The 12522-nt window shown below is 39.1% G+C and overlaps 2 protein-coding genes across 5 annotated transcripts in view; both read left to right on the top strand.

Moving 5' to 3' along the window:
• Positions 1–76: 76 nt before the first annotated feature.
• si:ch211-114c12.2 (uncharacterized protein LOC336578 homolog) lies at positions 77–10108 on the top strand. Of its 2 annotated transcripts, none has more exons than XM_024263106.2 (10): positions 77–465; positions 3947–4008; positions 4143–4823; positions 5165–5803; positions 7958–8073; positions 8162–8270; positions 9108–9174; positions 9310–9384; positions 9471–9620; positions 9756–10108. In XM_024263106.2, exons 2-9 carry the CDS (start codon positions 3968–3970, stop codon positions 9609–9611), a joined length of 1869 nt encoding a protein of 622 aa, XP_024118874.1. In that variant the 5' UTR covers positions 77–465; positions 3947–3967; the 3' UTR covers positions 9612–9620; positions 9756–10108. The 2 variants fall into 2 exon arrangements, with proteins under 2 accessions (XP_024118874.1, XP_024118883.1); XM_024263115.2 differs by having other exon boundaries at positions 86–465; positions 9313–9384.
• Positions 10109–10248: 140 nt separating this feature from the next.
• The window catches only part of si:dkey-71d15.2 (SH3 domain-containing kinase-binding protein 1), a 3901-nt gene continuing 1627 nt past the window's right edge, over positions 10249–12522 (top strand). Inside the window, exons 1-3 of one of the 3 annotated variants that reach the window (XM_036215083.1) lie at positions 10249–10940; positions 11167–11219; positions 11555–11665. In XM_036215083.1, coding sequence (XP_036070976.1) covers positions 10811–10940; positions 11167–11219; positions 11555–11665 — 294 coding nt within the window. In that variant the 5' untranslated portion in view covers positions 10249–10810. The remainder of the gene's footprint in view (positions 10941–11166; positions 11220–11554; positions 11666–12522) is intronic. The other 2 variants (XM_036215084.1, XM_036215085.1) reach the window with 2 other exon arrangements.

Here is a 12522-nt window from a genome sequence, read left to right on the forward strand (position 1 = left end):
TGCCTCATCTTGCTTTCCTTTCATCCACTAATGTAAGCACCCTATACAGCCCAATATCATGACAACCATGTGGCCCTCTTTTAAAGCCTAAATACATATAAATTATTTGTTGACCTTTTTAAATGTTGTCTTTTATTTTGGTAAAATAAATTTCAATTCAAAATAAGAGTAAGTCATGACAGTAATGATTTGATGCACATAACTTGTTCAAAAAAAAAAAGAAGAAGAAGAAGAAGAAGAAGAAGAATACAAAGCACTACTAAAATGTTGTGTATATCCCAATTTGGAAGTATTGTGACTTGCTCTATTTTTATTCTAAGAAATTATGTGTAATGTGTACTCCACTACAGCAGGGGTCGCTGTAATTTAACCTTCCACTCCACGAGTTGGTAGTGGTTAGAAGACGAGTGCGGTTGCTAACTGTGTCACACTCATACACGTAGCTTTCGTTTCAGCTAGCGTTTGGTAAGTAACTTGATATTTTATAGTTAGCATATTTTAAATGTTGTAGTCTATTGAATGTAAGGTCTTACTAAACTGTACAAAAATAACCGAAACGAGTGATTCTGTTTTAAGCGGCGCCGAATTAGCTTAAATGCGGAGCCCCGATTCTTTAGCCTGATTAAGAACTAGCTTGTTAGCACGACGTTAACTCGGCCTACTTTTGTACATTTTCGAAAATAAGCTAGATCCAACATGGTATCGGAGTAATAGCCATTGAAGTAAAATTTTTGAGTCTACTTAATAAAACTAAAAATAAAACCGCGGGAGACGTGTGTCAGCAGCTGCGTGGATGTAATGCTAAATTTGGAATCAGGTTTCGTTTGTTCAGCAGGGGACTGGAGGGGTCAGAAACAGGCGTAACGTAACCCTACTGATTTATACACATATTTGGATTTAGTGTAACTCGGTGAATTTTAGTGTGTTTGTAAATATAGTAAATTAAGTTGACGTTAATTTGTCGTTTGACTGAAAGATTCTTTAAAATCGGTTGTGATCGTGACCTGAGGCCTTCATACCTTAAAAGGGTTTGGCTGCATTGAAAACTTAACACAACAAAAACGAAAACAGGTATCGATTGCAACAATTATTTCCTGCAATCAGATTTTATATTAATTTGAAGATTCGTCTGGCACTGATCTCTCAGGGTAGTTTTAATACTTTTGCAAATTACTTATGGGGTTTTACATTTACATTTATAAAGCCTTTTTGTTGTTTTTGTTGTAGTTAAACTAATTTTCACGACATTTTTTTGAAGCACCCCTCTGCTTTTCTCCCAAAGTTGGTTGATGAGGAAGTAAGATACTAATTGTGTTTAGAAAAATATTCCACTTATTCAACAAATGTAATAATAAATAGTTGTTAGTAAAAGTTGGATCAAAGTTGGAGCTCCAGATGTCAAGCAGCATGTATTGTTCACCAACCAACTAGCAGTAGTATTGGGCACACAAAAAGTAAAAGGCATCAACAACTGGTTTTCTGCCTAGTCGCATGTCAGGAGGGAAGGAGTATGCGAATCATTTTATGGTTTCATATGATCATGGCGGAGTGGCTCGTGCTTTAACTGGTTGTATTCTGTCTTTCCACCTCCCTGTTTTGTACAATCAATGATGTTAATCTGTCTCTCCTCTTGGCTCCTGTCACATGGCCGAGCAAGGTCATTCTGCTGCACAGTAGAAAAATACCTAGACTAAACACGTCCTTCAAAAGTTATAATAAGGCAGTCGTTTACCTCAGAGTTTGCTTCTTCAGTTGAATCACCTAAAAGTAATAAATGTATGTAAAAACTATTAAATATGTAAGGGATAATACCCGACGAAGTGTGCGTTATGAGAAATTAACGCACGACGCGGAGGCCTAAACCGTCCGACGCGAAGCGGAGGACGGTTGCCTCCGTGAAGTGCGTTAATTTCTCATAATGCACTCTTCGGAGGGTATTATCCCGCTTATACCATGGTCATTTACAAAATAAATAAACATTTAATCAATATTTAGTACTTTATTCTTGTTATTTCTTTGGTTTAGCTCATTTTTTCACAAAAAAGCGGACTATTTGATCACCCGTGATGCGGTTTGTTGTCACGGTGATATGGAACACGGCATGAAGCCGGAAGCCGTTACAGACCTCAACTGCAGTGGTAAAGTGTTGCTGTTTTGAAAGAAAGACCCGGACAAATTAGGATATTTTTCTTCTTTTTCTGACGTTAATCCTTCAGTGAGCAGCTAGAACATATTCAGCTTCTGTCTGTGTTTCATTTCACGGCAGGTTCGTTCTTCTGAGCTGCTCTAAAATGAGAAACTCCCTCTTGTGGTGAAACAGAAGACTACACCTTTCATGTCGAGTGGTGTTTTATTAGAAGGAGAATAACCAATTTGTCAATATTAATTTACCTTACAAAAGGAGAGGAATATAAATGCTGGTCGCTACAATAAGTTGAATAAAGCATCAGTTCAGAGAGAAAGTTCATCCATTACTGCTTGTTTTGTCCAGACGATGAAGGAAAATGTGTTTTAAAGAAGCCTGCGCAGTGATATCGAACGTTTGGTCTGTGTGACCGGAACTTCTTTTTTAGGTGTGCGTTATTACTGTGCATTATCACTTTTTAATGCACACCCAGCAGCCAATCAGAATCGAGTATTCACCCAGACCATGGTATAAACATAGCATAAACAATATTTACTTTATTTTTTGCAGCAGACACCCTTAAGGGACCTCAGATTAATACTGAATAAATAACACGTATTGTAAAAAATGCTGAATTGAATTGTTGAACGCGTATGGAACGGTTCAGTTTTATGTTGAATCCCCAGTGCCCACAATTATTATAATTGACAGAAAAAAACTGAAGTAGCATCATCATCAGTGTGTTTTTTACAACTTCACTTGGACATCACTATAAGAGATAGCATAGTGCCACACTATACATACATTTGTGTTCAATTCTTTTAGCTACTTGTTGTAGGGGTTTACTAGCCTCTGTACTGTGTTTTATTCCCCTCAACATCTATGTAAAAATCAGGGGTGCAACGATATGTTTCAACAACAATGCAATTCATATCGTAATTAGTGGTTGCTGGTTCCTTTTGAACAATCTGAATTGATCTGATTCGCCTAATATCAATCCAGGACATTTTTTGCCAAAAATTGAACCAGTATGACTGGTGTGAAATATATGGCTACTGAACAGTGGAGGAGAAGTTTTCCAGGTTCCCTGTATTTCTTGCAAGATAATCAAATGTAAAATAAATATGTACAAAAAACGAGAATTACTGGCATATCCATTCACATTTTAGTTTAATAAAGTTCAGTCCACTATTATTTTTCCACATAAAAATAAAATAAATTGAACATTATTATAACATTGTACCAGACCTTGTGTTCATGTCTTTTTAAAATTCTGTTTCACACATTGGGCTGTAATGATGGGTTGATAATTTTTGCTGCCATCATGTGTATGGTGCGCTGTAATGGCATTTGGTTATTTTTTAGTTGTAGTACCTCAATTCAAATTATAGTTTTCAATATCGATTAACAATTATCTAATTTTAAACATTATTTTTAAATATTATGGGTCGATTTGATTAACAACTTGCCTGAGACAAATTGATCTTGTTGGTTCGTATTGTTTCATGGATTAATCGTTGTAACCATAGTAAGTGATTATCTTTTGGTGGTGGTAGCTGAAAGTTGAAGGTGAAAGTGCAGTATTTTTTAAATACATTTTGTTCAATGCAGTGGTCCCTTGCTGTCACATGGTTCATCTTTTCTTGCTGTTTTGAAATTGAAGGGCTGATTCAGTTTTCTGTCCTATTGTAAGCTTTATGTTAACCTTTTACAGCTTCCTGAAAAAGTGTAAATTTAGGTCAAACTTTGTCACATATGTACAACTACAATGCTTCTTTTGAATTGTAGTGTTATTGTTGTGTTGTTGTTTTGGTTCTGCAGGTTTAACACCCATTTCCAGAGATGGTTCGAACACAATTTGGACCACCACGTTTAAAGCCCAGGTAAAGTTACATGTTTTTTTTTATTTTATGGTTTCTAAATATGACAAATGAGGCGTGAATTTGTGTTTGGCTAATTTTATTGAGATATTAGGAGTAGTGTTATAATCATCTCATTTTTCTTCTTGTTCTGTTAGATCCTATGGAAATGACCATGGACCTAATGAAGGGCACTATAACCCCAACTCGAGAAGTCGAAGAGATGACCAGGGGTACTCGGTTCGGCCCCCTGTTAACTGGAGAGAATCTAGAGGTAGAGGACGAGGACACCCACCAACTGGCAGAAGAGTTCCTCAAATGGAAGACCAGAGGGAGTCGCGTTTTAATCACTGGAAGTCTCATAGTCAGGATTCCTTTCAATCATACCCTTCCAAAATGGAACCACACCACAGCTCACGGAGGCAGTCGCCGTTTCGGCCAGACAGACCCCACCAAATGATGCACCGTTCATCTTTTCACAGTCCAACACAGGGACACCAAAGTCAAAGAAACCCACCTTTCCATGGCCACCCCTCAGGCCCAAGGTCACCCTCCCCGAGACAAAATCGAAACCACCCTCCAGACAGAAGGTCTGGCCCCTCCCCATCTTACCAGGGATCATTCAGAGGTGCCAAAAGACAGTCCGGCTTCCCTCCACAGGAGGACCGGAGACGAGGCCCACCTTCAAGAGGAAGACCCTACGAACACTCGGGTCATGGTGGCGTGAAGCGCTGGGAGGACTCAGGATCATTCCCTCCTCCACACAATGGAGAGCCACGACCCTCTGGTTCACAGAGGAGCCCCAGAGAGATGCATGGGAGAGGCTCGTGTACAGAGAGGTACAAGAGTGAAGCAGCAGCCCCAGCTGGTTAAAATTGTTACAGAGCTGGTCAGAAACTGGCCATTTCTCCTGGTCACCAAGGTTTTTTTTTGAAGACCTCTACTCTGTCCCAGCTCATTATGTGTAATGAAGAAATGAAAGGGGTCTGATATACATGTGTCATTAGGAGGATGATTACAACTGTAATTGCTCTTTGAAAGTTAACCTCTACTTCCTGTTTGTCTGTCTTGGCTTGTGAAGGGGCTGCTTTTAAGCTAAAAGTCAAAATTCCACCTCCCTCTTGCAATGACAGTGGATCTATCATTGTAATGATTTCTCTATTGTTTGGTGGATATGCAGGTGGTCATCTGAACAAGAGTCCAGACGGCAGCGTGGTCCTGTGGAGAGGCAGGGCAGCCGATCCCACAGTAGAGAGAGGGGACAGGATGTCCCTCGCCAACCCCCTTACAGACCCCCCTCATGGAGAGGAGGCCACTTTCCACCGTCCTCCTTCCAGCGGAGCCCCCAGGAAAGGCAAGGGGTGCCACCACGCAAGAGGAGGATTTCAAACATCAGTATGCCGTCTTCAGACCCTGCAGCTGAGCATGGCCCTGTGAAATACCCCAGAAGGGAGAGACCTCAGCCACTAAGTATCCCCAGGCCCTTTCGTGGCAGGCCTTTGTCTCTTAGAGATAGAAGTTTCCTAGTTAAGAGTCAACACATGAGAGCAGAGTCTCTCATGATGCTCAGAATCCCTTCAACTGTCAAACCCAGACCTCGTCTGGGCGACCCAGCTGCACGTGGAACCCCCGGCTCTGTGCTCGCCATCAGAAAGAAGCGTTTCCAAACAAACGCTGTTTCTCCTGAAAAAGAGGAGCTGCGCAAGCCAAAACGGCAAGAGTCATCATCCAGTGACGAAAGCAATGCCAGCAAGTCTTCAAGAGACTCTGGCACAGGAAACAAACAGGTGGAGTCTCGCCGCTCCTTAAACACGCACAGGTATGGTATTTTCATTGTAGCGCTGTTCGCGGGGGCTTGATGATGATTAGGAGGTCAAGAAAGAATGTGTGAAAGAGTGCCAGCAGTGGAAAATGGAGATGTCATGAGCTAATGTGCAACAGTGATTCAGTTGATGCAAACCTACAAAGTGTCTGAAATGCCTCCATGTCTGAGTCCCTCAAAATACCCACCTCTCAAGTTGGATAAAAACAAAAAGGTCATGCTCCAGTTTCAACCATTGCTCTGCTATAAATTTCCTAACAATAATTGAAGACGTGGAGGGGGAAATATGTTGAGCTGTGCTTACAGAAGATTCGATATTCATAATGTTGACTGCATGAATTCTCCATACAATGCTATGAAGACCTCTTTACACCGAAGAAATTCAGACGTGAAAAAGTGAACTAATCAAAGCAAGAGGACCGCAATGACCACCATAACAATTTTATTTGAGCGATTTGAACGTCTTAAGCCCCTGAATAAAGGGAGACTCCAATCTTCAGTGACTGCAATTTATACCTTGATAAATCCTCAAGAACTCTTTTGGGAAAAGTAGAAGACTTTGACGTGTCAAAGAGACCTCAAAAATGAGACTTCGATGAAGACATCTCTGGATCCCAACAGTGGGACGCTGCTTTATCACTTCAAGAATTACTCGTATGCAGCAATACTTATTGAAAAATATTTGACCACCCCTAAGGTCCATTTAGTATTCGCAATGATTGCAAAGAAGGCATACATGCTAAAGCCTTGAACTTTGCAAAAAAAAAAAAATCACCCCACTTGTTAATACAAGTACATCCAGTGTCTAAAATGAAGTGGAAATCGATGTGATTTAATTAAACCCAGAAGGATCAGTTTCTACATCCGCTGAAGTAGAGAGCTTCAGGGTGAAACACCAAAAATGGAATCCAACTTGTATTTGACCTTATGCTGCATGAAGTGCATCTCGGCACCTTAATGTTGTGCCTCTTTATCGTCACAAAAAACTCCAGAAGAGCTTAAAGAATATTCTCCATGTTAAAGTCGGACAACAATACTGGAAGTGCACCAGGATTGATATTAGTTCCTGCCTAAGTCAACTCTATTCCGCCATAAAACCATCAGGTGGACACATCCTTCTGAATTTGAAAAGAATTTTAAAAAAAGCTGCTGTGAAATTTAAAAAATGACCTAAGTACCTTAAAGGATGATGTTGACAGATATGGACCCAAGTTTGTCAGAAGAATGTGAGGAGAACAAACCGAAGATTACATATACTCTCATTGCAAGGAGAGCTGCAGTCCGTCTTTCTAATCTGAGATTTTCTAAATCCAATTGCCCTTCTGATTATCTAAAGTCAACTAGCACAAACGATGTGCAGCACTGAGATGTGTCTGTGGAGTCAAGTGAAAGATAAAGAAAATCTTCATGTGTAGATGTTGGCCTTTGGTGAGAACTCATTCCTCACTTCTATCCTGGCATTTTGCTACTTCTTCCCACCATAACTTGAAACTGCAGCTGAAGAGGAAAATGGATCTGTTCACCATGTCTACAGACCCCTTCAGATCATCTTTGTCTTGAGGACACACACCATGCCTTTGTGTGCCAATACCATCAGCACGTTCCCTTTAAAAGTGGAAAAGCAGTTGTGTAAAGAAGCCTCGTCATTAGACGGAAAATATTTTTCCTTCTAACTGAATACACAGATCTGCACTTAAAGGTCCATCTTGTGATCCTCTCATGGATGAAAACCAGGACTCAAGAGGACTAAAGGGACAAATGGATGAGACTACCTGTTATCCAGTCTTGCACTAAAGTCAAGAAGCTCCTCGCTGTGTCCCTCAGGACAATGGAAGACTTGGTTTAATCTAGGCCGGGCAAAGTCCTCCCAGGATTTGGCTCTAATATCTGCAGAATAAATGGGAAGAGCTCAGATTGAATCAGGTTACAAAATAGGAGCATGGACTTGCCATAGTTTTTGTAAGTACCTTAAGTGATGACTTAATTGTGACTTTATCAGACATGTAACTGGATTAAAATGCTTTTTTTTTCTTTAAAAGCTGAAGGGTTAGTTTAATTTTCTTTTTCAGAATTATTTAAAATGCTAATAATGTATGTTTGAATGTCATTGGATTAAAATTGAACCAAAACCCATTTTTTTGGATTCCACAGATCTTCTCCAATTGAGAAACGGGATCTTGTAGTTTTGTCTCACTGGCCTCCTGGGCCCAGTTCCTCTTCTAAAGACTGCTCTCCTCCAAAGAGTTCCAGCCCCAAGTCAAAAACAGGTCCTTGTTTGCTCGTGCTTTTCCAGTTCTGTTTATGTAGCATTAGCTGACAGGATCTCCTCACGTGTTTTCCTCTTTTCTCTTCTAGACCACAGCTCAGATGAAGACACCACACCCAACAGGCGACGCTCCAAATCTGCCAATTCCAGATCACCTGAAGACAGAAAACGCGGATATTTGGAAAAGAGGGTGTTTAGGTACAAATCCTATTGTAAATCCAACAATTAATCCACTTCTCCTTGAAACATACTCTGATCCAAAAAATTGGTTTGACCTTTCTGGAAAAAGACAAATTTAGTCCATAGACGGTATATTATTATCACTGGACAAAACAGGGTGTGACGCTCCTTGTATGAAATTCCTTACCTCTGGTTCCAATGAAATGACGTCAATTCAGTCGTCATTTTCTACAGTACAGACTTGGCCATTTTGGAACCAGACTACGTTAGTAAGCGGCGATTGGTCTGATTCAGTCTGAGTCATTTCTATGGCAACCACTCTTGCCAATCAGAAGTGAGCTTGTTGAAAAGCCACAACCCTTCCACTGAAAGCGAGCTTGGGAGAATCTGTCAAAGAAACATTGGGGGTGAGGCCAGCGGGCACCACATGCTTTTACTAAGGCATCTGATTGGTCAATTTATAACTCGAATAACTTGCAATAAGGAAAATATATCATGAAAAAAAATTGGGTTTATCAAGAACATGTTAAAATAGGTATCAGAGCTAGAATGGTTATTCCTACAAATAGAATGACTGAATAATAGCTGTTTATTTTTCAATAAAAGCCTATGGGATTTTGGCTTTCTGGGATCAGTGGGTACTTCCTGTTTGGAACGCAAGAGGGTGACTGGATAGTCAGTCCAGTTCTCTCTGTACTGTCTATGGTGAAGTCTGATTGGCTGAACATGGCCTTTACTGCTACACATTCAAGCAGTTAATACATTCCTACATTTGATAAAGGTTGTCAAAATTGCGATATTTGATCAAAATAAACTATTGTTTTTTTGATATGCTTTTTTATTTTTTTTTTTTAGACCATTTAATCCAATGCAGGACAGCAGCAGGCCTACACGGCCTTTCAGAAGGCCACCACCTTTTCAGGTAAAGAAATCACTTCTGACTGTTTTTATAATTTTTGCTTCATTTACAATATACAAAATGTTTCGTTACTGTTAAAAATTTTAAGAAAAGTGGAAGAATTTATTTTAGACAAATTCAAACTCGTTTTTTTTTAAGCAGAGGGGACGGTTTCCGGCAGGTCCAAGGAGGATGGGCATGGAAATGCATGGACATATTAGAAGACCGCTCATGGTGAGCTCTTCAGAGCTTTCTTTCATCCTGATATTTTTAGAGAAAAGCAAACAATCTGCTAAAAGTCAATTTCCGTCTCATCGTAGGAGACCTTGGTACCACGTCCTTTTATGAATCCTAAGCCGGTCTTCAGAAAAAGCTACAGCATCATGTCCAAATACCGGAACATGAGAGTGATGCGTCAGCGCGCGCCACCTTTCCGAGGACCCAACCAACCACGTTGGTGACGACTTCAGGTGTTTCTCTTTATTTTTTGTCAGGCTGATTATCTTTTCTTTTCATTAAATGTACTTAAACCATATTTTACGAATAAAATGTCGATAAAATTCAGATTTTGTTTTTTAATGAACTTTCTTGTGGTTTCCTCTCAGGTTTGGGGAAGATAGGGTGACCACCTGTCCAGATGACCTACTGGAAAGACTCCACAGTCCGTGCCGACTGACCATGCAGTTCCAACCCACCTGTGTCCTTCCAACCCTTCTTTACATCTCAACTGTTATGTACAAGTGTGCTTTATTTTCCTGTTGTTAAAACACTGCTGTGCTTTTAGAATACTTGTAACATTTTTGTTTTCTTTTATGATTGTTCAAGTTGCTGCTTTACAATTGTCTTGATTTTACGTAGTGCAAACATTTGTAATCAATGAGTAAATGTTCACTTTGATATGGCAACTTTTGAACGTAGGATATGTTGAGTTTGACACTAATAAATCCAACTGATTACATTTGATGAAGCGACTTTGTGTTTATTTGTGAATACTTTTAATGTAAAATAATAAGGAAGTTGGATTGTAATATGTATCTGGTTAAGGTTTACTTTGGGTTAGGGATTTATTTTGTAGTCTTTTCAAAACAATAAATTCAGACAACTTTAAGTTCTCTCTTTGTGGATAAATTAAAGTCCCAATCTTGACTTTTGCAGACGATAAAATATCCAGATGACATGTAGTATTTACACACCTGTGAAGGGTCCCATCATCTCAATATAAATGATTGAGTCTTCTTGTGAACCCTGTCAAGCGTCAGCCGGCTGAAGATGCCCTTCGCCGTGCCCTGGTGGTATTTAAGGGGAGAGTGGAGCTCCTCTGTCCCAATCTAAACTTAGCTCAGCCAGAACCGCTCCTCATCAAAACGTGCTCCACAAAAGATTACAAAAGGGATCAAGTTAGACTTGACTGAGTCCGACTATTTTGTGGCTGAGCCTCCTAAAACAAGGTGAGTGTATACTATGGATCTCTTTTGGTGTTGCTGTCAATCCAGTAACTTTTATTAATCTCATGTGATCGTTTAATCTTGGAGCACGTTGAGATGTGTCACTCATTGCTCACTGCTGTGGCATGAGGGGTAGACAGACTGACATTCTTTCAGTTTCTCCTAACCTATAAACAGATCAATGTCGAGCATGGATGACTCCTTAACAAAGCCTGATGTGGTGCTTCTCTGTATCAACTTGTTTGATTTCTGCTCTGAGATTTTGCAGGGTTTTTTTTGTCTTTCGTTGTCTGCACTCGTATTCCTCTGTCACGACGGGCAACTATAGCTCGGCACTCATTCCTGGTAAGCAACTGTTGTTTACACTCTGGATGAAATTCTACCCCCTCCCTTCCAAACGCATTGTTACAGTCTGCTGAATGTGGGTGTAAGCTTTGAGATCCAAAAAAGGAGCAAGTATGTGTGTTTGTGAGTGTGAACATGATACAATCTATCTGCAGTCTGGGATTTGATCCACTCTGGAGTCTGCAAGGTGTGTTTTAACGTTTCTTCTCTGTTTCTTCTTCCAAAGACACAGAAGAGTTTGAATCAATTGTGTCTGTGGGGGAGAACTTGAGTCAGCAGGTAGCTCATGCTAAGAATTGAAGCTCCACTCACTTTTTGGAAATGTAATGTAACGGCACCGTGTTGCACTGCACAGGAAAAGCATGGTTGATAAGCATGTACTTTCTGTACCTCCTTTGTCCTTGGGATAAAATTAACTTTTTTTGTGGCACCTTATACACACACACTTTTACTCTTTGGCCTCATGCTGGACATTAAATCAGATGGTTCTGACTGCAACAGAAAACACCTCATTCTTATTTACATTTGATAAACTTTACACATGAACTTTTTATACTTATATAAAATATACAAAAAATATATATAGGAGATAAAATAAAAAAATTAACTTGCAGGAAACAATCATGATGGAGGAGAAAATGCAGGAGAAACACTGTGAAGATATCATGAACGCTTCATCTCACCAAGAGACTCAGAAGACAAGGACAAACAGCTCTGCACTGAAGGTCAGTTTCAAAGATATGCATTTCTTGCTATTTTTGCATGTACAAAAAAACTGGAATACTTGAGTAAACTATGAATCTGAAGTAACCTTACACTTGGCATAAATGCATTTGCAGTTATGAAGATCAAATGCTCTTTTGATCCAAGTTGTGCGTTAAAAGTTGCCAAAAGTAATGACTAATGTATAGAGCACATCACAAAAGTCTGCCATATACAACAAAGTTTGAATAAAGACAGAGTAGTTATAACCTTAAAGGACATAATATTTTGAAAACTAACAAAAAATGAAAGAGTCCAATTTAATTATTACATGTAAAGAAACTGAAAATAAATATTCAGGCAAAATAAAGTTTAAAAATGTTGGGAACGAGTTAAAGTAAATAAAAAAAGTTCTGAGGGTGTCAGCCATTTGATGCTTTTTTTTGTTTGTTTGTCAGATTTTGCCAGCAATTTGATGTATTTATTTTCCATTACTAAGGTATATCTTTGGTTAAATAGTTTGATAGGTTTAGTTCAATGGGGCAGTGATAATATTTTTTCTTCTGTCTCCTTTCATTTTCACCAAAAACTAGAATATTGTGTAATTTATTGTTGTGTGAAAATGTATTAAATAAAGAAGAAAATAAAAATATATTTTTTTCTTTTCAATACGGAGGGAAATAAAAACACAGTCACATTTGTAACCAGGTCCTAGATGTCTAATGGAATTAATTATTGGTCTGAAAAATACTTAGTGGAACTGATCAATATTTCTTTTTTTTCAAATCTTTATTTATAAACATTGAGAAAGTTTTAAAACATTACATTCAAATTCTCATCAGGCCAGTTGTAGACACTTGATTTGTATCTCCATTCTCAA

This window comes from Oryzias melastigma, linkage group LG14 (genome assembly GCF_002922805.2).
Source record: "Oryzias melastigma strain HK-1 linkage group LG14, ASM292280v2, whole genome shotgun sequence".
NCBI lineage: Eukaryota > Metazoa > Chordata > Actinopteri > Beloniformes > Adrianichthyidae > Oryzias > Oryzias melastigma.

Excerpts from the sequence above, each read along its gene's own strand:
- si:ch211-114c12.2 (XM_024263106.2), top strand. The coding sequence starts at position 3,968 with ATGGTTCGAACACAATTTGGACCACCACGTTTAAAGCCCAG. Across the intron at positions 4,824-5,164 it reads AGAGGCTCGTGTACAGAGAG|GTGGTCATCTGAACAAGAGT; the intron begins GTACAAGAGTGA and ends GTGGATATGCAG. Across the intron at positions 8,271-9,107 it reads TTGGAAAAGAGGGTGTTTAG|ACCATTTAATCCAATGCAGG; the intron begins GTACAAATCCTA and ends TTTTTTTTTTAG.